Source organism: Pavona decussata, unplaced genomic scaffold (genome assembly GCF_977016875.1).
Source record: "Pavona decussata unplaced genomic scaffold, jaPavDecu1.1 SCAFFOLD_26, whole genome shotgun sequence".
Lineage (NCBI taxonomy): Eukaryota > Metazoa > Cnidaria > Anthozoa > Scleractinia > Agariciidae > Pavona > Pavona decussata.
The window spans coordinates 3,420,678-3,447,194 of record NW_028145449.1 but is presented as its reverse complement, the minus strand read 5'-3'; the positions used below and the strand labels follow the sequence as shown (position 1 = coordinate 3,447,194).

The 26,517-nt window shown below is 39.3% G+C and overlaps 3 protein-coding genes across 3 annotated transcripts; 1 reads left to right on the top strand and 2 right to left on the bottom strand.

Annotated features, from left to right (window-relative positions):
* Positions 1-2,174: 2,174 nt before the first annotated feature.
* Positions 2,175-3,149, bottom strand: LOC146485580 (octopamine receptor beta-2R-like). Its single transcript, XM_085103316.1, has one exon. The coding sequence runs from the start codon at positions 3,132-3,134 to the stop codon at positions 2,175-2,177; it is 960 nt and encodes a 319-aa protein (XP_084959442.1). The 5' UTR covers positions 3,135-3,149.
* Positions 3,150-7,939: 4,790 nt separating this feature from the next.
* Positions 7,940-8,914, bottom strand: LOC146485579 (5-hydroxytryptamine receptor 4-like). The gene has a single exon (XM_085103240.1). The coding sequence runs from the start codon at positions 8,897-8,899 to the stop codon at positions 7,940-7,942; it is 960 nt and encodes a 319-aa protein (XP_084959366.1). The 5' UTR covers positions 8,900-8,914.
* Positions 8,915-22,108: 13,194 nt separating this feature from the next.
* On the top strand, positions 22,109-25,298 carry LOC146485578 (uncharacterized). The gene is made up of 3 exons (XM_085103521.1): positions 22,109-22,325; positions 24,153-24,330; positions 25,164-25,298. Exons 1-2 carry the CDS (start codon positions 22,183-22,185, stop codon positions 24,328-24,330), a joined length of 321 nt encoding a protein of 106 aa, XP_084959647.1. The 5' UTR covers positions 22,109-22,182; the 3' UTR covers positions 25,164-25,298.
* Positions 25,299-26,517: the final 1,219 nt, after the last annotated feature.

Below are 26,517 nucleotides of genomic sequence, written 5' to 3'. Positions count from 1 at the left end.
GTTTTTCGGCCACGAAGGAAACTCGGTTCCGTTCCTTACGATAGTCGCACGTGCGTAAATTCTTGAAAATGGCCAACTCTTGAAGAAAGATCGTAGATGTGTGGGCTGCCCTGCTTCCACGCCTTACCCACAGTTGTCGGTTGACAGATGAAAATTTATTACAATCCATTTGACGCTTCATTTTGTATTTGCCTTTTCTAGTTTCCATTGACAGTTTGGTTGTTGTTTATGTGATATTAAACCCACCCATTTTAGCCAATCAGATTGCAGTATGTCTCGAGGCGCTAATGTACAGTTTACCTCCTCTTTGAGTCACGAGTTTTGACCTAAGTGATTTTAGAGCACTCTAAACCGCTGAGCTTCCATTTTCAATATCACAGAAAATATAAAATTAGGAACGCTATGAGCTATCGCGTAAATTCTAAGGACGGGGTGGGCTGTCAATGGATCGCGTCTCTTAGTAGGAACGTTAATCGACGCAAAATTTGGGTCTAGCTAAGTACGTTTAACTTAACCCGGTGATAATTTGGCTATGACAGGGCATTCTAATTTTCCTAAGAGTGCCCTGGGTACATATGCAAGGAAAACAAGTGCTTAACTCACAAAACCAACTAGCTGTAAAAGAGCCATTTTTACCAATTCTCTTTTGGATAATAGATTGGCTTCGAACCCACAGGAACTTCTAGCTTTTTATTTAACTTTTTAGAAGGCAAGCGACTGCAGGGATGGCGCAATGGTTAGAGAATTTGCCTCCCACAAACGTGGTCCGGGTTCGATTCCCGGACTCGGCGTTATGTGCGGGATGCGTCTGTTGTTGGTTCTCATCCTTGCTCCGAGAGGTTTTTCTCCGGGTACTTCGGTTTTCCCCTCTCCTTAGAAAGCAACGTTTCTAAATTCCAGTTCGATCTGGATTATTGAAGAAGGGCAGGGCTAACGCTCGAAACGTCAGCACTCGAATCTCTTTGCGGCGGCCAGATTACCTCAGTTGAAAATCTAAAAATTTAAATTGGATCAGGTATTAAACATAGTATTTTCTACTATTTGTGAGTTTTTAACGAACCCACAAATTCGACTGAGCCATTAGAAATGCTACATTCTTTTTATTTCGCTTTAATTTTTCATTAACATTTTTAATGCTGCCAAGCCTGAAATCCTGAAAAACAAGCACACAATGGTTCACGGTTGGTCAGATTCAGTAACGAAAGCGTGTCGCATTTCAAGCGTTCGTGTTTCATTAAGAGATATAACCATGAAAGGTGTTCAATTCGTCTCTTTCAACTCTGACTGAGACAACTTAGATAACAGAGCACGACCACGAATGACACTTCGTGTTTTTACGGTCATCCTGGTTTGAAAAGAAGCTAAAAGATAACTCAAAAGTAATCGTTTCTCTCACGGCTGTCTCCTTATAGGTGTGGATCGAGTTGTTACAGCGACGTTTGTCCCTTGGGTTTAACGAATATGTCTCGAGCATTAGAGAAACTACACAAGAGCGAAAGAACCACAGAAATGTGAGGTGACGAAGCGCCGAGTCTTCCCAGTATCTATCTCTTGATTGTTATGACAACCACAAGATAAAACACTAAAGCAAACACCACTTTAAATTCTGCTTCTCCTTTGTAGAAGTGGTTAACATGAGCCTAATTTTTCCTATCAAAGTCAACACATTATGAAGTGGACAATTAACACTTAAATCTCCAATATCATATTCTTACCACCGTTCTACAAATAATTCTTATGGCACTAGTAACTGACGCAAATGTGTTTACAGATCAAAACGTTTTATCTTTGGTAATTATTTCCTTTAGTTCTCTCGATCTGAAGGTTTAATCGACTAGTGATCTAGGATACTAAAAGAAATGGACATCAGTATTAGGAGAAAAATGAAAATCATTACATCATCGATAGTTTAAACGTAACAAGAACACAGTTTATAGCAAGCACTAAAGAAATTACCATTTAAAGCCTACGTTTGATCAAGCACTGTTTATAACAATTGAACTGAACAGTGTTATTTGCGTGCAGTTATATTCTTAAGCGATATCTGGAACCGAAATAAGACGATTTGTCTCTTCATGTTCAAGCTATTTCTTGCCAAACTCGTCTTAAATCTACATCCTAAACTTGTTGTATGCCAAGGTTGGAAAGGACAAGCTTAAATCGGTTGTTCATGTCTATCCGATCACATTGTTGTCAATGTGGACTCCATTTCCACAAAGTCCACCAATCCTCCTGAACACACTCTTAACCCCGGTCCGGAATTCTCTTTTGCGGATGGAATAGATGATCGGGTTGCACAGTGTGTTGGCCATGAAGATGGAAGACGTGATCAGAACTGCCTCAGCTGGAACTTCAATGCTTTCGACCATCTGCCGCAAAATACCAACGACCCATGTGGGAAGATAGCACAGCATAAACGCTGCGATGATGTAAAGAACATCCACGGCTGCCTTCCGCTCTCTTCCTTGTCTTGGAGTCTCTTCCTGTTGGCTCTCAGTGCCATCAAGGTGTCCAAGTTGGACCACTGCACCGTTTATATGAGTTTTTGCCGTCTTGTAGACCGACCAGTTTAGGATCGCGATTACCACAAAGGGTACAGCCAGAAACGCGATGGCGAAGACTGTATGCCATCCACTGGAACCACTTTGTCCCACCCATCGTTGCTGGCAGAAAAACAGCTCTGGGTTGTTAACGAAATTTGACCGACCGAGAAGTGGACCAATGGAAAGTGGGACGATTGGAATTAACCAGATGAGAACTACGAAAGCCATTCTGCTTTTGGTAATCATGCCGTCATAAGTCAAAGGTGACCTGACGATCGACTGGTATCGGTCATAAGACACTGCCATCAGATGAAGGACTGTGTTAATGTAGAAGTATCTGACACAGAATGCATGGAGATGACACATCGTTTCGCCGTACAGCCATCTTTCTTGTGCTATGCTTGCGATGCGGAATGAGTTGACCAGGATTAAAAACAGCAAATCTGACACTGCGAGGCTGGCGAGGAGAATATACCGCATCACATGAAATCTGCTCTCCAGGACGATCACCACCATCACCAGCAAATTACCAGGAAGACCAATCACGTCGAAAAGTGCGAGGAATAATGCAATTACTTGAGGGAAAGCCATGTTAGTAGGACTCGAAGTGACCTCGAGAATAAACGTTTTTCCTTTTAGTGTTTGGAAATAAATATAACGATGTCTGCGCTTAAGAGAATTATTTGCATGTAACTTGAATAGCACTTTCAGTATTTTATGGGAAACATACGCCTGTTCTCTCTTTTGTAAAAAAGGCTGAGCGGAAATTAGGGCACGAAAGCAGCATACTGAAAGAGCAGAAAACGAAAGGGATGATTTTACTGGTCGCCATTTGCATGTAAGCTGAATATCACTCATCGCACTTTCTTTGCGGATATCATGATATAAGTTTTGAAATTAAACAGAAACCTTTTAACCATTTTAAAATTATTTTTAATATTCTTTTTAGCAATATCGTAATTCGCTTCTTAGCGCGATAATTTTACAAATAAACGCACATGTCTTCTTATTATTCTTATTCTTCATGGGAAACGCACGCCTGTTCTCTCTTTTCCAATAAAGGCCGAGCGGAAATTATGCCACGAAAGCAAGCAACGAAGCACGTTTGCTTCGCAAGAACATTTGTTTACTTTTATTTTGAAGGAGTTGAAGTTCGAATTGCTAAGAAATAAAAAAGAACATTTAACTTGTTGAAAATTCAGTTTCGATGTAAACTGTATAGTGCCTTGCTTCGTTAGCTTCGACACACATGCAAGTACTACAGTTAAACTGTCATTGAAATCTTGATCCTCTTCTTTTCCTAATGATATGTGTTAGACTTCATTCTTTTTGCTGATGACACTAACATCTTCTTTCTCAGAAAAATGTAAATGCTATTGAAAAAACTTTGAATGATTAATTACCTAACCTTACAGACTGCAGACTGCGTACTTGCTTTTTAACCTAAGTGTACTGATAAATTAAATAAGCTACGCCTAAAATTCTGATTTCAAAATTGTAATTGGTTTTTGAGAAGGCTGTAGCTCGTATAATCCGCAATGGTTCTCTGGGGCATCCTCACCATATGTTTCTCTCTCTTTTGTTATTCATTTATCTTTTATATTTTAATATATATTTAATATTTAATATATATTTTTTGAGGAGCCTGTAGCTCGTATAGGCCCCAATGGTTTCTGTATGGGCATCCTGGTCATATGTTTCTCTCTCTCTTTTGTTATTTATTGATTTTTTATATTTTAATATATATTTATCTGGTAACGATGTGCAAGAATAATGGCAAAAAAAACCAAAACAAATCAAAACAAAAACCCTGAAATCAAACAGTAAATCAGTATAAAGAAAGGGTTATTAAAGTTCAACTTCATATAAAACCTTTCATTACCTTTCTGCTAACTGTCGGATTGTTTAACTAGGAATATCGTTTTTTAGTTGTGAATAGGAAACGTTATATGAATTTCATACAACAAGAGGCTATGTGTAGCCTATACATGTGCGGTATAAATGTAGGTGATTACTTGTGTTACTGTTATTTTATGACAATCTCTGCACAGTTCCGAAAATTCAAATTAACCGATTGGTTTATTACTGTTTTTTGTTTCCGCCCGAGCATTCAACTCTTTTCCCACGTTTTCATTTTAGTATTAAAGCTTTTTTATTCTCCAAGGCAAACACACATGAACTAGAATCGGTATTCTTCTTTGGGAGAGCGCCATTTCGGATAATTTTGATCTCATAGTATCTTAGTGCGTTCGCCACTTAGTATGAGGTTTACTGATGTCTCTGATTTGGTCTCGATGAGAAATCTGTACTTCTCCTACAAAAATAGGCTATTCTGCGCCGTTTTGAAGTAATCTGTTGTACTCGTGTCGTAATCAAAACGCACAAAAAAATTATCTGTTACGTTAGTCAAACAAGGACAATTGCCATCCTCTTCCCTTGGCTTAGTCTCCCTCGCAGCCGTTCTGTGTCTCGTCACGCAACGCTCCTGGAGGAGCGTTACGTGACGAGACATAGAACGGCTGCGAGGAAGACTACCCTCTGCTGCCCTGTTAAGTAAATGCATCAATACACAAGGCAGACAATTTTTATTGTAGGTTAACGTACCATACGAGGGCTAAGAAAATGGGGATGCTTGTACGTTTGTGAATGTGGCTACAATTGAGCTTTAATGTTTACCCTGGTGACTTAATTCGCTTGCCGTAATAATACCTTGGGAATACCACGTTATTATTAAGGAACTTAAGCAACGACGACGGCAACGCCAACGAAAACGTCACTTGAAAACCGTAACTTCGTTTTATTTGTGCTACTTCAATTCGTAATTATTTCAACTCGTTTCACTTGTTCAAACTACCCAGGAACCAAATTGGTAGGAATGGCATTCAAAGTTGAGGGTGAACACTCCGTCGTGCGGTCACGTTCTCCTCGAAACCTCATTTTAAATTCGGACATTTCACGTTGTTGTTTCGCAAAAGACGGTAAAGAAATGTACCAAAATATATAACGCACGTGTAGAGTGATTGTTTATCCTCATTAAACCTATCGTTTTGCGGCGTTTTCGTACAAACGTAAGAGACTTGAAGCATCCCCATTCTTCTCATATGTCGCCGCCGTCGTTGCTTAAGTTCCCTAATTATTATTTACACGCGTTCGTCTATCGCGAGATATGGGACCAGGGTGTAACGTTAGGAACTGAATTTCCTTGGAGTTTTTCGCCCACGAAGGAAACTCGGTCCCGTTTCTCACGATAGTCGATCGTGCCTAAATTATTCAAAATGGCCAACGCTTGAAAAAAGATCGTAGATGTATGGGCTGCCCTGCTTCCACGCCTTACCCACAGCTGAAGGTTGACGGTTTTACAGTGCAAGATGTAAATTTATTACAATCCATTTGACGGTTCATTTTGTATTTGCCTTTTCTAGTTTTCATTGGCGGATTTATTGTTGTTTATGTGATATTAAACCCACCCATTTTAGCCTATCAGATTGCAGTATGTCTCGAGGCGCTGATGTTAAGTTTACCTCCTCTTTGAGTCACGAGTTTTAACCTAAGTGCTTTTAGAGCACTCTAAACCGCTAAGCTTTCATTTTCAATATCACAGAAAATTAAGAACGCTAAGAACTAAATCGCAAAATTGCGAAAATTCTAAGGGCGGGGTGGATTCTGTCAATGGATCGCATCAGTCTTAGTAGGAACCTTGATCGACGCAAAATTTGGCTTTAGCTATGTACGTTTAAGTTAACCCGGTGACTATTTGGCTATGATAGGGAATTCTAATTTTAATCAGAGTGCCCTGGGAACGCATGCAAGGAAAATAAGCGCTTAACGCACAAAACCAACTAGCTGTATACATCCATTTTTACCAATTCTCTTTTGAATCATAAATTGGCTTGGAGCCCACAGGAACTTCTACCTTTTTGTTTAATTTTAGAGGGCAAGGGACACGGGGATGGCGTGATGGTTAGAGAACTCGTCTCCCACCAACGTGGTCAGGGCGATTCCCAGACTCGGCGTATATGTGGGTTGAATTTGTTGTTGGTTCTCATCCTTGCTCCGAGAGGTTTTTCTCCGGGTACTTCGGTTTTCCCCTCTCCTCAGAAAGCAACGTTTCAAAATTTCGGTTCGATCTGGATTATTGCAGAAGGGCAGGGCTAACGCTCGAAACGTCAGCACTCGAATCTCTTTGCGGCGGCCAGATTACCTCAGTTGAAAATCTAAAAATTTAAATTTGATCAGGTATTAAACAAAGCATTTTCTACTATTTGTGAGTTTTTAACGAACCCACAAGTTCGACTGAACCATTAGAAATGCTACATTTTTTTTTTTTTATTTCGCTTTAATTTTTCATTAACATTTTTAATGCTGCCAAGCCTGAAATCCTGAAAAATAAGCACACAATGGTTCACGGTTGGTCAGATTCAGTAACGAAAGCGTGTCGCATTTCAAGCGTTCGTGTTTCATGAAGAGATATAACCATGAAAGGTGTTCAATTCGTCTCTTTCAACTCTGACTGAGACAACTTAGATAACAGAGCACGTCCACGAATGACACTTCCTGTTTTTACGGTCATCGTGGTTTGAAAAGAAGCTAAAAGATAACTCAAAAGTAATCGTTTCTCTCACGACTGTCTCCTTATAGGTGTGGATCGAGTTGTTACAGCGACGTTTGTCCCTTGGGTTTAACGAATATTTCTCGAGCATTAAAGAAACCGCACAAGAGCGAAAGAACCACAGAAATGTGAGGTGACTAGGCGCCGAGTCTTCCGAGTATCTATCTCTTGGTTGTCATGAAAACCACAAGAAAAAACACTAAAGCAAACACCACTTTAAATTCTGCTTCTCCTTTGTAAAAGTGGTCAAAGCCTAATTTTTCCTATCAAAGTCAACACATTATGAAGTGGACAATTAACACTTTAATCTCCAATATCATATTCTTACCACCGTTCTACAAATAATTCTTATGGCACTAGTAACTGACGCAAATGTGTATACAGATCAAAACGTTTTATCTTTGGTAATTATTTCCTTTAGTTCTCTCGATCTGAATGTTTAATCGACTAGTGATCTAGGATACTAAAAGAAATGGTCATCAGTATTAGGAGAAAAATGAAAATCATTACATCATCGCTAGTTTAAACGTAACAAGAACACAGTTTATAGCAAGCACTAAAGAAATTACCATTTAAAGCCTACGTTTGATCAAGCACAATTTATAACAATTGAACTGAACAGTGTTATTTGTGTGCAGTTATATTCTTAAGCGATCTCTTGAACCAAAATAAGACGATTTGTCTCTTCATGTTCAAGTTATTTCTTGCCAAACTCGTCTTAAATTTACATCCTAAACTTGTTGTATGCCAAGGTTGGAAAGGACAAGCTTAAATCGGTTGTTCATGTCTATCCGATCACATTGTTGTCAATGTGGACTCCATTTCCACAAAGTCCACCAATCCTCCTGAACACATTCTTAACCGCGGTGCGGAATTCTCTTTTGCGGACGGAATAGATGATCGGCTTGCAGAGCGTGTTGGCCATGAAGATGGAAGACGTGATTAGAACTGCCGCAGCTGGAACTTCAATGCTTTCGACCATCTGCCGCAAAATACCCACGACCCAGGTAGGAAGATAGCACAGTATAAACGCTGCGATGATGTAGAGGACATCCACGGCTGCCTTCCGCTCACTTCCTTGTCTTGGAGTGTCTTCCTGTTGGCTCTCAGTGCCATCAAGGTGTCCAAGTTGGACCCCTGCACCGTTTATATGAGTTTTTGCCGTCTTGTAGACCGACCAGTTTAGGATCGCGATTACCACAAAGGGTACAGCCAGAAACGCGATGGCGAAGACTGTTTGCCATCCACTGGAACCACTTTGTCCCACCCATCGCTGCTGGCAGAAAAACAGCTCTGGGTTGTTAACGAAATTTGACCGACCGAGAAGTGGACCAATGGAAAGTGGGACGATTGGAATTAACCAGATGAGAACTACCAAAGCCATTCTGCTTTTGGTAATCATACCGTCATAAGTCAAAGGTGACCTGACGATCGACACGTATCGGTCATAAGACACTGCCATCAGATGATGGACTGTGTTAATGTAGAAGTAACTGCCAAAGAAAGCATGGAGACGACAAATCGTTTCACCGTACAGCCATTTTTCTTGTGCTACGCTTGCGATGCGGAATGAGTTGACCAGGATTAAAAACAGCAAATCTGACACTGCGAGGCTGGCTAGGAGAATATACCGCATCACATGGAATATGCTCTCCAGAACGATCACCACTATCACCAGCAAATTACCAGGAAGACCAATCACGTCGAAAAGTGCGAGGAATGATGCAATTACTTGAGGGAAACCCATGTTAGTAGGACTCGAAGTGACCTCGAGAATAAACGTTTTTCCTTTTAGTGTTTGGAAATAAATATGACGATGTCTGCGCTTAAGAGAATTATTTGCATGTAACTTGAATAGCACTTGCCGTATTTTATGGGAAACATACGCCTGTCCTCTCATATGCTAAAAAGGCTGAGCGGAAATTAGGGCACGAAAGCAGCACACTGAAAGAGCAGAAAACGAAAGGGATGATTTTGCCAGTCGCCATTTGCATGTAAGCTGAATAGCACTCATCGCACTTTCATTACGGATATCATGATATAAGTTTGGAAATTAAACGTATACCTTTTAACCATTTTAAAATTATTTTTAATATTCTTTTTAGCAATATCGTAATTCGCTTCTTAGCGCGATAACTTTACAAATAAACGCTCATGTCTTCTTATTATTCTTGTTCTTCCAATAAAGGCCGAGCGGAAATTATGCCACGAAAGCAAGCAACCAAGCACGTTTGCTTCGCAAGAATATTTGTTTACTTTTATTTTGAAGGAGTTGAAGTTCGCATTTCTAAAAAATAAAAAAATAACATATAAACTGTTGAAAATTCAGTTTCGATGTAAATTGTATAGTGCCTTGCTTCGTTAGCTTCGACACACATGCAAGTACTACAGTTAAACTGTCATTGAAATCTTGGTCTTCTTCTTTTCCTAATGATATGTGTTAGACTTCATTCTCTTTGCTGATGACACTAACATCTTCTTTCTCACAAAAATGGAAATGCTATTGAAAAAACTTTGAATGATGAATTACCTAACCTAACAGACTGCAGACTGCATACTTGCTTTTTAACCTAAGTGTATTGATAAATTAAATAAGCTACGCTTAAAATTCTGATTTAAAAGTTGTAAGTTTTTTTTTTTTTGGAGGCTGTTGCTCGTATAAGCCCAGATGATTTCTCTATGGGCATCCTTGCCATATGTTTCTCTCTCTTTTGTTATTTATTTATCTTTTATATTTTATTTTAGTATAATTACTCAGGTGATTATAGAGATTCTGTTGATCTGCTTGGTCGAGGATTGCGTCATATCCTGCTATAATCACCTCGCGCGAGGTGATTTTAGCGGAAGCACTAACTTTCAAAATGGCCGCTTAGCTATTTGTTGACATTTCTGAAAAAGAAGTAAATAGGATGAAAGAAAATGCAATTCCGAAAGGCACTAAAGATGCAGCTAAGTCCGAGTTGATACTTTTCGAAGACAAGAGATGAAAATTTTGCCAATTGTAATAAGAAACCCTTGTAAATTGCATGTTGTCGATCTCGATGACCTAAAATGAAGACAACAAAAGTAGTCTAGGGGGCACCAGTTAGGCCCCCTTTTCGAGGGGGAATCTCATTTACTTGAGGGGGCATAAATTAACGCCGATGACTTCATGGCCTGTTGTCTTGATCACTCATTATAGGATGACGTCATATTTTAGTTTAGTCTTACCAACAGGTTGAGAACTGGTTTGACAGGTTTATCAATGATGTCATGCTCTATTTTTAACTTATAGTAGTCATGGTCGGTATCACCGGTTTGACAGGTTTTTGAAGTTATTTTCGGATACGTGACATCATATAGTACATACATAAATACTTTATTGTATACATCGCCCAGAATGCTATTGTCCTTCGCGACATATGCGTTATTGACCAAGCGTGAGGTCAAGATGGCTGGATATTGGCCAAGTTCTTTTTTTGCGTTTTTATGGACCGAGTCCATAAAAACGCAAAACAAGAACGAGGCCAATATCCAGCCATCTTGACCGAACAAGCTTGGTCAATAAAGGATTTATTATATGGCTTTACCATCAAGTTAAAACTAGAACAACAAAACAAAACACGACATGAAACTGCTCTACTCGGAAAGAAATTCTTCATAGCCGGCCGGTGCAAAATTTATTTTCAGCGCATTTTTGGATTAGCATGTAATCGTGGAAAACAAGGAATCCTAAATTATCTTAGGGCTCTAACTTTATAATGGCTTAAGGGGAGTATACAATTATTGAGAACGAAAAATTTAGATTTTCGCAAGAGCGAGAAGATTTGAATAGAATGCAGCAAATTCGCCATTTTCAGCCGATCGCGCGGTGGCGTAAATAATAAAAATTTTTACACAGTTTTCGGCTTCCAATCATTAATTCTTGAATGAAACAATAGGTTTTGAGATTATATGAAAACATAAGCCGAAAAAAAGAGCAGGTAAATCAGAAAACTGGGCGAAACTTTGACAAGATTTTGTTGTTTACAACAAGCAAGACGCGGCTAAATTGACAACGTGAGCTTCCTCGGCGAACTTAAAAAGAAATACTTTTCTGAACTGCTCTAAATACTAACCGCAACTTCCACTACGCTATGATTTAAATACAGTCATTGCAAACCTAGACAACTTATCAATTCGGCACTCGACTTGAGACAATTAGTTTTTCAAAATCAATTCTATCTAAAATACTACACGCAGAGCAACTCACCGATTCAACTCACATTCATTGTAGCTGAAACAAAGTTTTCACTACACCAGGACGATTCCATTCTCTTTCCTTTCCTTTGGGTAAATGTTGAGAGTTAACCGAACTTTTTAGTGAGCGTTTTCCCCCAAAACAACGAGAAAATCGAAGAAAACCCGCATTGTTGTTGGGATTAAACTTTCGATGCCAAGCGGACGGGCAACGGGTAATCCCGAGCGGGCAAGATAGCTCCATCTTGCCCGCTCGGGTAGCCAATCACAGCGCAGGATTTGACTCATCTTGCCCGCTCGCGGAGCCAGCCATATAATAAATGTACTTACAGCGCCCAGTTTTTCAACGCGCGGCATAATAATTTGCATATCCAGAACTAGTCGTTTGTGATTGGTCAATAAATTCAGCTTTGGGAATAACCGAGTCTCTTCAAGATTTCTGCTGCTGTCAATCAAACGCTTGAATGCGTGAGGTGCAACCCCAAGACGCAATGTAGATAACAAAGGCGCTCTGGTTAAAGGCGGGCCGCAAATCGAACAAAAGCACTTATTCAACAAGTTCACGTGCAGCGATATCTTTTAATTTGTCCCGATGGACTCCCAATGGTCAAAACGTTATCCAAAGTTTTACATAGAATAAGGGTGGTAGTTTGAGTGTAAAAGCTTTATGACTAACTACAGGATACACTACCACTACAGCTTTTCGGGATCGCGATCGCGAAATGTTTTCGGGAGTTTTGAAAAACGCACGCCAAGGCTGAGTCGTTTGTAGCTGCGTAGCTGGCGGTTTTGTTTGGGACCACGTGAGCGAAAAGGCAAGCCGCGAGGAGAATTGAGCTTTACTGCTTGTTCGCGCGCTCCCCAACAAAACTACCAGCTGATTAGTGACTAAACTGAAGAAAAAGATAATGCATTGCGGGAGCTTGCTCATTCGTGCTTTGATCAAGTTGTTGGAGTGTTAAAAAAGTGAATTAGCTGTTTCTCTTTACAGGGTAAAGGAAAAGTCAAATAGATTCAATGTAACGTAATTTTCTTTGAAACCGTAACAAGGAAAAAGCAAGAGCCCGCTTCGTGACGGCTAACCTCTGAGGAAACATTCAATTTGTTTGTGTTCAATAATTATTCAAATTTTGATCCGCTTTCATTGATCAAAACCTCGGCATACATAACGCTTAGTTTATTTCAGGCCATTCAGTTCCTAACTGCTATTATCGAGACACGATGTCGAAAGGCGCAAGACACCCGCCAGGCTTTTACAAATTATTATTGATTGATGCTTGCGATAGTGGTTATAAATCGAGATATCGACCGATTGTAAAGCCCACTGTTATGGGTGTGTTTGAAGTTGAGCGCGTAGTCGCAAAACGAATTCAAGGCCGCGAAACAGCATACTTTGTTCAGTGCAAGAAAGCAGGGTTGACCGGGGTTTCTACGAGCTCAGAAGAGAACTCCCGATCAACGCGTTGCATTTCTTGTACGGAGCCAGTTTCTACGTTCAAGCCTTTCTCGAGTTGCGAATGAGAGTTCAACTTGTGATAGTTAAAGGCTAGGTTGCCGTAACGCATCAACAATGAATGGATGAATGAACAAACGAAATGTTATAAACATGAGAGGTTGGAAGCACTTTTATTTCGATAAAACACTGCCAATCGATAAACGGATCAATCGTTTTAACTAACTTGAGTGCCGCTAGCAAAATCAGTGCATTATGATTTTTTTTTTAATCTTTACAAGATTTTATTTGGAACCATCTGTAGTAAATAAAACACCAAATTTCATAACGTGGTCAACCCATTATGTGTATTATCACACCTCAATTTCAATGGTTAATTGGGCTGCCACATGCACTATTGTTTGTAGAGACGGAGCTTAGCATGCATTAATATTCACGCGGGGGTTTCAAACGAGGTCGAAAACGTCCCGCGAGATTAACGTAGTGGAAAAAGGACAGAGTGCATTGAAATACTTTCAGAATTAGACGAAAAACCAGAACTTCTAAACAACGAAATCGTATAAAAATTTCTGTGAGGCTTCCTTAAGTGTCAGGCTAACATATCCATATGCTGACACACTAACAGAATGATTTGCTGAAAAAACATCCAGCCTCGAAAGCGACTTCCTATACTGAGAAGCCGCTAAAATAGTCTATTTTCAAAGTGGAATAGCCATAAGTTCCAGAAGGACTACAAAGTCAACAATGGTTAAATATTTTTTATTAATGTCTCTTCTACAAAAGCCATATGCTGACACTAATAATTTTTCGGTAGTTTCGACGAAAACGTGAAAGATGTGAGCCAACCTGGACAGTATGCGCCATTTTCTCTTTGTTTTAATTGCGGTTCGCTGATTATCTTTTCAAATTTAGCGCTCGGAGGGCGCTTTAAGGTCCCGGATGTGTCGCTTCATTCTGGGCGATGAGCTCCTCTTTGGAGGCCCTTCCGCCATACGTGAAAATAAAAATAATAATAATAATGAAAACTATTTACATTTAGATGACAAAATAGAGAAAAAAAATTACGATAAAAAATATATGTTTGCATTCGGTCTTTTTAGAAAAAACAAAACACAAATACGTGCGACACCAACGCGTTTGTCTGAGAAAAATAAAGACACATAACGACGAATGGCCCGTTTGTCTCCTTTTGTCCCTTTTGGTGTGGTTTTGGCCTTTCAGGCCTGTGTTTGACCTTTTCTGACACTCTTTATAACCGGCTGACTTTTACCGAAAACTCGGAGATAATGAAAAATATTTGTCGTGTGTGTTTCTCGCCTAAATTAACTAAGCACATTTCCCGCCTAATAACTAAAAGAGATTCGTTTCAGGTTAAGCTTTGTTGAGGATCAAAGAGTTAATACAGTCTTTTGTTGTCTTGTTTATTACAGTGCTCGGAATAAGAATAATCTGCTCACAGAGATTTTACAATATGTCTATCACATTAAAATTGGTTATGTTTGATGTTGATGGCTGTCCACCTTTACTTACGTTAACAAGGGTCAATGCGCTTTTGGCTTTCAGATCAGAGACTTAAGCTCTTATGTAACCTCTCTTCACGGTCCGTTAGCCACTAATTATGCAGAAGCAGTGATCCGACTAAATTCTAAATTTGCATAAAAACTCTACGGAAAAAGCCAATTAACTTATCATAAACAATAGACCGCTTAAGTTGGTAGAAATAATCAATTAAAACACAAGCAAAACACGCGACTACTAAATGCTTGCTATTAAACAAGAAATATTTCTTGAGAGACCTGACTGAATAACTTATTGTCTCTGACCAGCGACTACGGAAAAATATTTAAATACTGGAGATTTTGAACGAATCAAAGTAACTCTCAGTTCTATTTCCAAATCGCCGAGTTTGCTTTCGTATGTTTATAAAAGTCATCTGTTCCTATACCTCAGAACGGGTTATGTCTGATTTAATTGTTGTTTTTTTAAGGGAATATATTGGTTCCATTACGGCAACTTAATGGGGACAGCGATATCGTTATCTGTAAACGTTTTTACCACGATGTCTAATTGGCGGCAAGAAAATTAAGGATAATTATAATTCATACAGCAAATTTCAATTTTCTTTTCAAATAGTTGAATGTTATGATGACACTTGTGCTTGTCTTTTTGCACTAAAAAAATGTTAGCCTCATTGAAATGGTTGTGTAAAGATGCAATAGATTGTTAGTACTTATCCGTTAATGAGTTTATTTTCTAGAAAAATGATTGTCCAATGATGCAATTGGTAGTCTATTTACGTTAATGCAATTTCTGGAAATGAATGCCAAAAGGAGCCCTGTTGATGCTTTTGAATGTCAATACTCCTCTTTCTCCGCCTTCTCTTCCTTCTCCTCCTCCTCCTCCTCCTCCTCCTCCTCCTCAAGGAAAACCTCTACCACCTCCACCTCCACCACCAACACCACCGCCACCACCACCAGTGGTGTTCCACCAACACCACCACCACCGGTGGTGGTGGTGGTGGTGGCGGTGGTGTTGGTGTTGGAGGTGGAGGTGGTGGAGGTGGTAGAAGTTTTCCTTGAGGAGGGGGAGGAGGAGGAGGAGGAGGAGGAGGAGGAGAAGGAGTAGCAGAATAATTGTTAAATATATTTGTCTGGTAACGATTTGCAAGAATAATGGCAAAAAAAAAACAAAACAAAACAAAACAAAACAAAACAAGACAAAACAAAAACACTGAAATCAAACAGTAAATCAGTGTAAAGAAAGGGTTATTAAAGTTCAACTTCATATAAAACCTTTCATTACCTTTCTGATAACTGTCGGATTGTTTAACTAGAAATATCGTTTTTTAGTTGTGAATAGGAAACGTGATATGAATTTCATACAACAAGAGGCTTTGTGTAGCCTATACTTGTGCGGTATAAATGTAGGTGATTAATTATGTTACTGTTATATTATAACAATCTCTGCACAGTTCCGAAAATTCAAATTAACCGATTGATTGATTACTTTTTTTTGTTTCCGCCCGAGCATCCAACTCTTTTCGTTTTCATTTTAGTATTAAAGCATTTTTATTCTCCAAGGCAAACCCACATGAACTAGAATCGGTATTCTTCTTTGGGAGAGCGCCATTTCGGATAATTTTGATCTCATAGTATCTTAGTGCGTTCGCCACTTAGTATGAGGTTAACTGATGTCTCTGATTTGGCCTCGATGAGAAATCTGTACTTCTCCTACAAAAATAGGCTATTCTGCGCCGTTTTGAAGAAATCTGTTGTACTCGTGTCGTAATCAAAACGCAGAAATAATTATCTGTTACGTTAGTCAAACAAGGACAATTGCCATCCTCTTCCCTTGACTTAGTCTCCCTCGCAGCCGTTCTGTGTCTCGTCACACAACGCTCCTGGAGGAGCGTTACGTGACGAGACATAGAACGGCTGCGAGGAAGACTACCCTCTGCTGCCCTGTTAAGTAAATGCATCAATACACAAGGCAGACAATTTTTATTGTAGGTTAACGTACCATACGAGGGCTAAGAAAATGGGGATGCTTGTACGTTTGTGAATGTGGCGACAATTGAGCTTTAATGTTACCCTGGTGACTTAATTCGCTTGCCGTAATAAGACCTTGGGAATACCACGTTATTATTAGGGAACTTAAGCACCAACGACGGCAACGCCAACGAAAACGTCACTTGAAAACCATAACTTCGTTTTATTTGTGCTACTTCAATTCGTAATTATTTCAACTCATTTCACTTGTTCAAACTACCCAGGAACCAAATTGGTAGGAATGGCATTCAAAGTTGAGGGTGAATACTCCGTCGTGTGGTCACGTTCTCCACGAAGCCTCATTTTAAATTTGGACATTTCACGTTGTTGTTTCGCAAAAGACGGTTAAGAAATGTACCAAAGTATATAACGCACGTGCAGAGTGATTGTTTATCCTCATTAAACCTATCGTTTTGCGGCGTTTTCGTACAAACGTATGAGACTTGAAGCATCCCCATTCTTCTCATATGTCGCCGCCGTCGTTGCTCAAGTCCCCTAATTATTAGTTACGCGCTTTCGTCTATCGCAAGGGATGGGACCAGGGTGTTAAGTTAGGAACTGAATTCCCCTTGAGTTTTTCGCCCACGAAGGAAACTCGGTCCCGTTCCTCACGATAGTCGCACGTGCCTAAATCATTCAAAATGGCCAACGCTTGAAGAAAGATCGTAGATGTGTGGGCTGCCCTGCTTCCACGCCTTACCCACAGCTGACGGTTGACAGTTTTACAGTACAAGATGAAAATTTATTACAATCCATTTGACGGTTCATTTTGTATTTGCCTTTTCTAGTTTTCATTGACGGTTTTATTGTTGTTTATGTGATATTAAACCCACCCATTTTAGCCAATCAGATTGCAGTATGTCTCGAGGCGCTAATGTTAAGTTTACCCCCCTTTTGAGTCACGAGTTTTAACCTAAGTGCTTTTAGAGCACTCTAAACCGCTAAGCTTCCATTCTCAATATCAAAGAAATTTAGCAACGCTAAGAACTATCGCGTAAATTCTAAGGGCGGGGTGGTTTTGTCAATGGAACGCATGTTTTAGTGGGAACCTTAATCAACGCAAAATTTGGCTTTAGCTAAGTTCGGTTACTAGAGACTTACCCCGGTGACAATTTGGCTATGACAGGGTATTCTAATTTTCCCCAGAGTGCCCTGGGAACGTATGCAAGGAAAACAAGTGCTTAACTCACAAAACCAACTAGCTGTAAACGAGCCATTTTTACCAATTCTCTTTTGGATAAGAGATTGGGACGCACGGATGGCGCAATGATTAGAACTGACTTGCCTCCCACAAACGTGGTCCGGGTTCGATTCCCGCACTCGGCGTTATGTGCGGGTTGCGTTTGTTGTTGGTTCTCTTCCTTGCTCCGAAAGGTTTTTTTTCCTGGGTACTCCGGTTTCCCGAAAGGTTTTTTTTCTGGGTACTCCGGTTTCCATTTCTCCTAAAAAACCAACCTTTCAAAGTACCAAATTGATCTGGATTATCGCCAAGCACTTTATCATGAACTTCTGGCAGTGCGGAGAGCACTTCCCTTGGGGGTATTGACATTAAATGAAAGGTTCTCTTTTGAAATGACATCATATCATTAAACTTCCGTAATGGAAATAAAACGCCCTTTTTCGGAAGGATAAATATGTCGTATTGGGTACAACAAAAGTTTGTTTACGTTAATGGCTCTTCCTGAAACGCCCGAAAACGATAAACCACTATTTAAGAGATGGAAATTTTACGTTATTACTACCCCGGCAAAAGCGATTCGGGGTTACTGAATTATATTCCCTTCATATTTCACATGGTAGGGTGATAAGCGGCAGACCATCCAACAATATTTTAATGAAAATCGACGCACTGATTTAAAAATATAGTTTTTGAAAACTCGCGCGCTCTTCGACGGGTCAAAAGCTGTCTCAACTCTACATTAACAGCGTAAATATCCCAGGCCTAATTATTTTTTTAATTTTACCCGTCTCTCTCAATCGTAGAACTATGAACGAACTGGAGAAAGTGGTGAAAACACTCGCCAGTAGCGCGCGCTTCGACGACAGTTTCTCGTACTCTTCAACCGCTACTTCTCTTTCTTCATTAATCGCAGCCCATGAGAAATGTTTAACTTTTCTAAGGACTGAAATTCCCATTTGTTTGTGCCCATAAACTGGAGGAATTAGTAGAAAAACTCGCCAATGGGTCATTTCCCCGACAGTTATTCGTTCTTTCAAAATCCTACCTCTATTATTTCAATAGCTCTCTCGTAAGCGACCACCACTCAAATCCGCGACCACTTTTTAGGCCAGAAATTACACATATTCTTTTGTTTTCTGTTTCCGGTAAGCGACCACCCAACGTAATCATGTATGATCGTTAGTAAATCATTACCCAGAAGTGACAAAAGTTCAATTTTTAATGACGCTATCCCGGACTGCTGACAGATAACAGTTTACAGACAGAGAAGATAGCTATAATTAGATCTGTAGGTAAACGGGAATTGTCAGACAGTGATCTGTTCCAAAATGTTATACAAAGTTTCATCAGAAGAATGAATAGTTTGAAAAAATCGAACAAATTAGCTTCTATTTACCTAATTTTAGCTGCTAAGGTAATATTTTTGTGTAATTAACTAATCAATCCGGTATTAGGCTTATTTCGTTGATTTTTCCCGTAAGCGACCACTTTGTTGTGCCCCAAGGGTGGTCGCTTACGAGAGAGTTGACTGTATTGCAAACCATGGGATTTTTCAGCGTTGCTAAGAGAATTCCCATTTGCTTATACACATAAACTGAACGAAACAGTAGACACACTCGCCAATGGGTCATTTCTCAACAGTTATAATCGCTTTGTCGAACCTCTGCTTCCATTATGCAAAAACCTTGCTTCTTCTTCTATTGCAACCGATGGAAATTTTTAGCGTTTCTACTGAAATTCCCATTTGTTTATACATATATTGATCAACTAATGAGTGATGCATCAAACGGCAATATAAGGGATTAAAGATTAAAAGAGGTTGTATCACGATTTGAACATTTTGTCCTGAGTACGAGAACGACTGCTCTGGTATTTTTCTACCACAGTAATTACTATTTTGAGGATTTGTCCTTTAACACTTTTCTTATCAATTAAAAGAGGTTATGTCATGATTGGAAAACATCGTTTTTAGCGAAAAAATATCTCGACTTGTTAAGCTTGGGTCCCCTACCAGGCACCAACTTTTCTTTTTAAATGGGGAGCGTGACGAGGATTTGGTGTCATTTCTAAAAACGCTTTTCCCAAAACAGAAACCTAAAAATACTGTTCGAGTTTTCTTATAATTATAACGCCAATGTACTAAAATTGCCAATGATTGTCTTGGCAAAAGATGGATTGGGATGCAATGGATTGCACCTTGAAAAATTTTTGGGCTAAGGTTTTTCAATTTCTTACATGTTCGTTTCAAAACGCCCTATAACAGATCATGATTTGTTTTTCTTCCAGAAATTCAGATTTCCTTCCTCACAGTGTATCTAGAAATATTTTGTTACTAAGTGATGGTATTGAAGCACCATTTTCACGCGAAAAATTCAAAATCTCCATGACAATTAATTTCCCTTAAACTATTGTATTCTGTGAAATTATCGATGCAGATAAATTGTTTTTGTCTTCAAATGTCCTGGCTGTTTCCATCCTAGCTAAATTATTTTTTTGAGGTTTTGACGCTATACGACCTCTTTACTGTCAAGGGAAGCCTTCTGTAAAATCTCCAAGGCAAATTCCGCCAATGTTCGATCAAAATATCAAAAAACAAACAATGCTAATAAAAGAACGTTCTAAAAGCTTTCAATGAAAGGGCCACAGTTTAGAATGACGTCCATGCACTCAAACGTGAGAACTACCTTGCAAAAAGTATAAACTTGTTTTTGGCAACATTTTAAAAGGACTATGTCACGTTTTTTAAATAACACTTTGGAAAGCCAGATTTAACACTTTCAAGGAAGAAAACCTAAAAGTAATATTCCAGTATTGGTAAAAGTTACTACACTAGTGCACCAAAACTATTTGCAAATGTCTTTGCTCATTGACGGCGAGGATGGAAGTGGATTATAACTAGAAAAAATTGAACGCCAATTTATTCTAAGCCCTCAGTCGCTTGTGTCTTGAAAAAATCGATTAAAACTGACCATGGTTTGGTCTCCCCTTTACCGAATTACTTGAAATATTTCTCAGCGTTTCAGGTGTATTTTTGTACGATAAAAGGTACTTAGTTTAAGTTTAGGGGGGAGCAGGGATGGTGCAATGGTGAGAGCACTCGCCTCTCACCAATGTCGCCCGGGTTCGATTCTCGGACTCGGCGTCAAATGTGGGTTGAGTTTCTATTTGGTTCTCGTCCATGCTCCGAGGGATTTTTCTCCGGGTAGTCCGATTTTCCCATCTTCTCAAAAACCCATATTTTCAAATTCCAATTCGATCTGGTTTATTGTCAAGCACTTTTTCATGAGACTCTGGCTCGGGAGATTGCACAAGCACTCCCCGTGTTATTGGCATTAATAAATTACTTTACTAAATTTCACCACAGTTAAAAAAAACACCTTTCAATTCCTATGCATACCCCTTTAGTTTCGAGCGTTTTTGGAAGAGAAATATTTCGTGACACTATTTTTCACAATAAATAACTTTCTCTCTTCACGACTTTGAAAGAAATGCGACAACCGCAAAAATATTTTTAACCGAAGTAATTAACAAGACCAAAACAAAGTATTGCTCAGTAGCTTTCGTTTACATGAGGCACAATTTGGCCTTTAACGTACTCTTAAAAGTTAGAACCACCTCGTAGAACATAATAAACAGTACCACAGGAAAGCACTGCTCAGTAGCTTTCATTTGAATGGTGACACTTTAGGTAGGATTTTACACACACACACTCAAACGGTTTTCGTCCACAGACTCAAAAGTTATAACCACCTTGTATTTAACCGTACCACAGGAAACTATGGCTCATTAGTTTTCTATCGCTGAATACTAGAACTTTAGGGTAGGATTTCATTTTACAGATAAGCAGAAATTGTAACACAAGAAAGTATTGCTTAGTAAAATTCAATTGAATGGTTACACTTCTAAGATTTCATCAACTTTGGCAAAAACAATATTCACCTTGTGAAGGAAAATGTGGTGAGATGTTTTGAGACTAGTGAGGAAATTATAGATGCATTTTTTAAGTCAGGCAAACTCGGACAAAAGTCCGAGTTCTCCTATCAGGAGTCGAACCTAAGACCTTCCGATTACTAGTTCGGATGCTCTACCACTGAGCTACAGGAAACTCGTGGGAGCTAGGAGATTAAACTAGGTTCACTTGACAAACTCAGATTTTCTTTATCCGAGTATGCCCGTTACTGACTAAAAAAAATATATCTATCAATAACCACCTTGTGAACTAAATAATAACACAGAAAACTGCTTCTCAGTAGTAGCCTTTGCTTGAATTATTTCACCTGAACTGAAATGTTGAATTCATATTGACTCTAAGGTAAGGTGATATTGCATACTGTATCACTTAAGAAAAATTCCCTATACCGGCCCTTGCGAATTGAAACCTTGGAGAGCATAATGTCCTTGAGCGGTCTCTATATTGCTAAGTGTATTGCTCTTGTAATTAAAACGAAATATTAACGCATCGCACAAAAGAGCTTTCTTAGAAACTTTTGTTTTAGCGATATTACTTTGATTACTTTTATAGCTCAAATATGCGTTATATAAATGGGGATTAAGATGAAAAAAACACAAAATCTTTTCGGTAGCTAGCTAAGCCTTGAAGAGAACTGGAGCTAGGGACATTATTCTTCGTAATGGAACGTGGAATTCTTCTAGGAATTGCAATTTTTCTTGCCGTAATTTCCCTCTGCCATAGTTCTCCAATTGAAAACGAGAATGACGCAAGTGTAACAAAAAGGAGACCACTTCTGGAAAAACTTGGGATGGAGTTGTACAGGTAAAGTAAGTCTATTAAGAAAAATTACATAAAAACTCTCTTGGATTCCAACCACTGATCCGAAACCCGACAAGCTTTCCACCTTCAGGACATAGTCTTGTTCAAGCCGTAGACTTTAATTACCTCATAGTTTGGAAAGAAATTTCGAGTATTTTTTGTTGAAATGACACTATGAAACTTTCGTAAAATGGGAGATTATTCCCCTTGTTTTCGTGGGACAAATTCTTTTAAAATCAGCGAAGAACAAGGCCTTTTTTCGACAGCCTGGCAACGGAAGCCTGAAAATTCGCGGGTTAAGTCTTTGTTTGATACATTTTCTACGACGTAAATTAATATCAGTTTAGAAAACGAATTATTATAGAGCAAACCCTGTAAGCTTAAAGAAAAAAAACCGTTTTAAAGGCGATAATAGTATCTTGGATTACTGAGTACGAAAGGCCTTTTAAAATCCCCTCAAATTTTGGAAATAATTGGCGAGTTTTCTTTCTCAGTTGATTTGGCATTCTAAACATTCGTTAAATGGAAGAAATAATGACTTTTATTTTCGGAGGGACAAAAATGTGCCAGAGATAGAGGAATAAGGCCATTTTCCGAAAGCACGGCAACATGACAGCAGCTAGAAAATTCGCGAGACATACAAGTTTCAATCCACTCTGTATCATACACTTTCTGCGACATAAATATTTAGCTAACGAATCTTCACAGAACAAACTCTGTTAGCTTACGAAAATCTCCTTTGTAAAGGCATTAATACTATCTAGGAAACAGCAAATGGCCGTTTTTTCTCGTTGGATGCACTTGATCTTAGTCTATATTACGAAAACAATTACTTAAGTCTTTTACTTTCTGACTCAAACCATTGATCCGAAAACCCAAACAAAGTTACTTTACTTAGGGATCTTTTGTTGTGAGGAAAGAGCTTCCAGCCACATTTTTTATTACCAGCGTTAAACCTTGCATCTTTAACATGATTTAACCATCTAAAAGTAGAATACTTTACTCTGACTTAGCAACAATGTCCTGTAGTCCTGTTTACAATGCTTAATCAGGTGGTTCTAACGTCTGAGTCTGTGGATGAAATTGTGCCTATTCAAATGAAAGCTACTGAGCAGTACTTTCCTGTAGTACTGTTTAGTATGGTGCATAAGGTGGTACAAAGTTTTGAGTCTGTGGATGAAATTCGAAAGTGTGGCAATTCAAACGAAAGCAATTGCGTAGTACTTTCCTGTGGTGCTGTTTTTTATGCTGTGCAAGGTGGTTCTAAGTTTTGAGTCTGTAGATGAAATCCTAAAGTGTGACCATTCAAATGAAAGCTACTGAGCAGTACTTTCCTGTGATGCTGTTTATTATGCTGTGCAAGGTGACTCTAACCTTTTAGCCTGTAGACGAAATCCTGAAGTGTAAATATAATTACTTATAATAATTGAACACTGTTGGGCAGCGCTGTCTTGCGGTGATATTCGTTTAAAATTATTCCTAAGTAAAAAATTTTACAAATCTCTCTGATCCATGGCAAATCATGAATATTTTTGAAATAACATGACAAAAACTCGGGTTTCGTGGTTTATCTGGGGTTCCAAACATGAGAAACAGATGAACGTGACGGTGTGTGGGCTAGACGGCGTGCTTTGTTTTTTTTGGAGGTGTTGCATTGTATTGCTGCTCATTAAAATGTAAATGTTTGATCTCATTCAGATCAAAACCCTTTTAAAGATCTTGATCTGATGTTTCATTGGGTATCAAGATTCATCCATCTGACCCAAATGGACGTAATGTATTGCCTTCTTACTTGATGAATTATTTATGATTTTGACCGCCAAATTTCAGAGACCCAAACGCGCACTACAGCCCGTACAAAAGGCGGTGCTACTGCGGATATATGCCTCCTATGATGCCTTGGGGTCCGCCCGGGCCATTCCCGAGACCTTGGGGAGGGTCGAGAGGGGGCTACCGTCCCGCGCCACGCAAAGGAAACCGCTCTTCAGACGAGGAGGAGGAGGATTAGGTAGGTATTACTTTAACCTTAGCTTGGCATACTGTTGACTATTCTCACTGGGGCTGTCACGCGCAAATGCCCTAACCCGTTTTGATTCTATTTCAAAATTCCTGCGCACCTTCTAAGCCAGTGAGAGAGCTCTTATGCAAATTCCTTGGACAAGTTGGGTATATGTAAACTAGTAATAATCATGGATTACTGAAGTGCGTTCGATCTCGAGGCTCTGGCATGAAATCGAGGCTAGTGGTCAGGCAATCCAAGATGGCGCCCAAACCCTGAACAGAAAGAAGCGCCACGAATATTATGCGTTCTGCTAACTTCGAACGCAATTAGCAAGTTTATCGCATTTGTTCCTCTTTTGCAGAAACGGGTGTGGGATTCCAGAATCCAGGGCCCAGTTGTTCGGAAGCCGATTAACGTTAATCCACGATTTAAAGGTTAAGCGGGGTTTTCATCTCGCTCGTTGAAAACGACTGATTTGGAAAGCTAATTTTAAGCCATTGGTAAAGGAACGTCGAAGTCAAAACTAAGGGACAAACTGATCTTTTGGAAGAATCTTTGTTTAGTAATTAAACTCGAATCAGAATTCACGTTAACCATAGAATTAGCTTAATCGGGCTTTGAACAACTGGACCCAGGTCTTAAAAAGTACTGAAAATTACATATCTTTGCATGAAACTGGGAAACAGGGCTTGGAGAATCAAGCCACGCACTCCCACCAGAAATTTTGAGGTTCACGACGGAGTTGTATAGCTATGTATGTGATGAACTTAAACGGCGATTGAATAAATCTCAGTTTGTCAGCGTGATTGTAAACTAACAGAAAATTTGTCTTCTTATAGGTGGAATGTTTCTGCGCGGAAACGAATTTAGCCGAAGAGGAAATTACAGCGATGATACTGGAGAAACAACGATAAAGAGAGGATACGCTGTGCAAACGTACATTCAAGGGAATTAAAAGCCATGTCTTGAAAAAACCTTTGAGTTGGATAATAAATTGCTTTGCTCTCTAATTAGAGCGGTTTCCAATTTAGTGTCGTAAAACCAAAACCAAAGTAATTACTCTGGCCAATCGTAACAGATGTAAATAACACAACGAGCTAATCAGAATTCGAAGCAAATACATGTAACTGGCGCCAAGCGCGGGAAAACGCGTGCGGCGAAAACACGATTGGTTTTGGTTTGGATTCCCATTGGTTGAGAAAGTGGCGCGCGTTTTGTTCACCAATCACAGAGCGTAGTTATGCAATACCAAAGCAAACGGGAAATTACTTTCGACACTCAATTGAAAACCGCTCTAAGAGTACAGATGGTTTGAAAGTTGAATTAAACTTTCCGATATTGATTCTTCATTGTCGATGCTGGTGGTTTGAAAGGCCAGTGTTTATATAGCCTGCGTAGCGTTTTTCGCTTTTTTCCCGCACGGAAAATGGGACGAAAGCAAACGCGAAAAACGTATTAAAACCCCACGGGAGCGCTTGCACGGCCGCAAGCTTGTGTTTATAATTAAAGACGCCGGTGCCTACTAATACCGAAGTACTTTTGCCCGGTTTATGACTATGCAAGAAAAGCAGATCTTAGCAAGGGCTATTAGAATCCAAAAAGAAAATTGGGGGTAACCCCGCATTTTTCAGCAATTATTCTAAGAGCCGTAAAATACAAAGCAATAAATGGCGTTTTTTTGCTATATTGAAGCTTTATTGTCTCTGAAAAATGCATGGTCACCCCTAATTTTCTTTTTGGATACCAAAAGCACTTGTTGAGTTCTACTTTCTCCGCATAGTTTTAACCTGCGCAAAAATATTCCTGTATTAGTAGGCACCACCCATAGGAAACCCGAGTATCTCGAGATGCGTAGTACGTATGCGCAGTAGCAAAAGTAGGCACCGTCCTTAAACGCAGTGGCCTGAAGCGAACATAAGTATTACGGACTACTCCCCACCCCCTCAAGGGATAATTTATTAAAGAAGTAGTGTCACCTATTTTTAGTGTCCCTTTAAATAGCAATAAAATACATTTTGTATCGGTGAAAATTTTAAAATAATGGTTCAATTTTATCAACAATAATCCTAATAGTGCAGAGAAACTGATATAAATCATCTTTGGCCGAGGATGGAAATAGATTGCAACTTGAAAAAATTGGCCAGCTTTTTCAAGTTCTTCGGGGGTATTTTGGAGAAATCACCAAAAACTTAT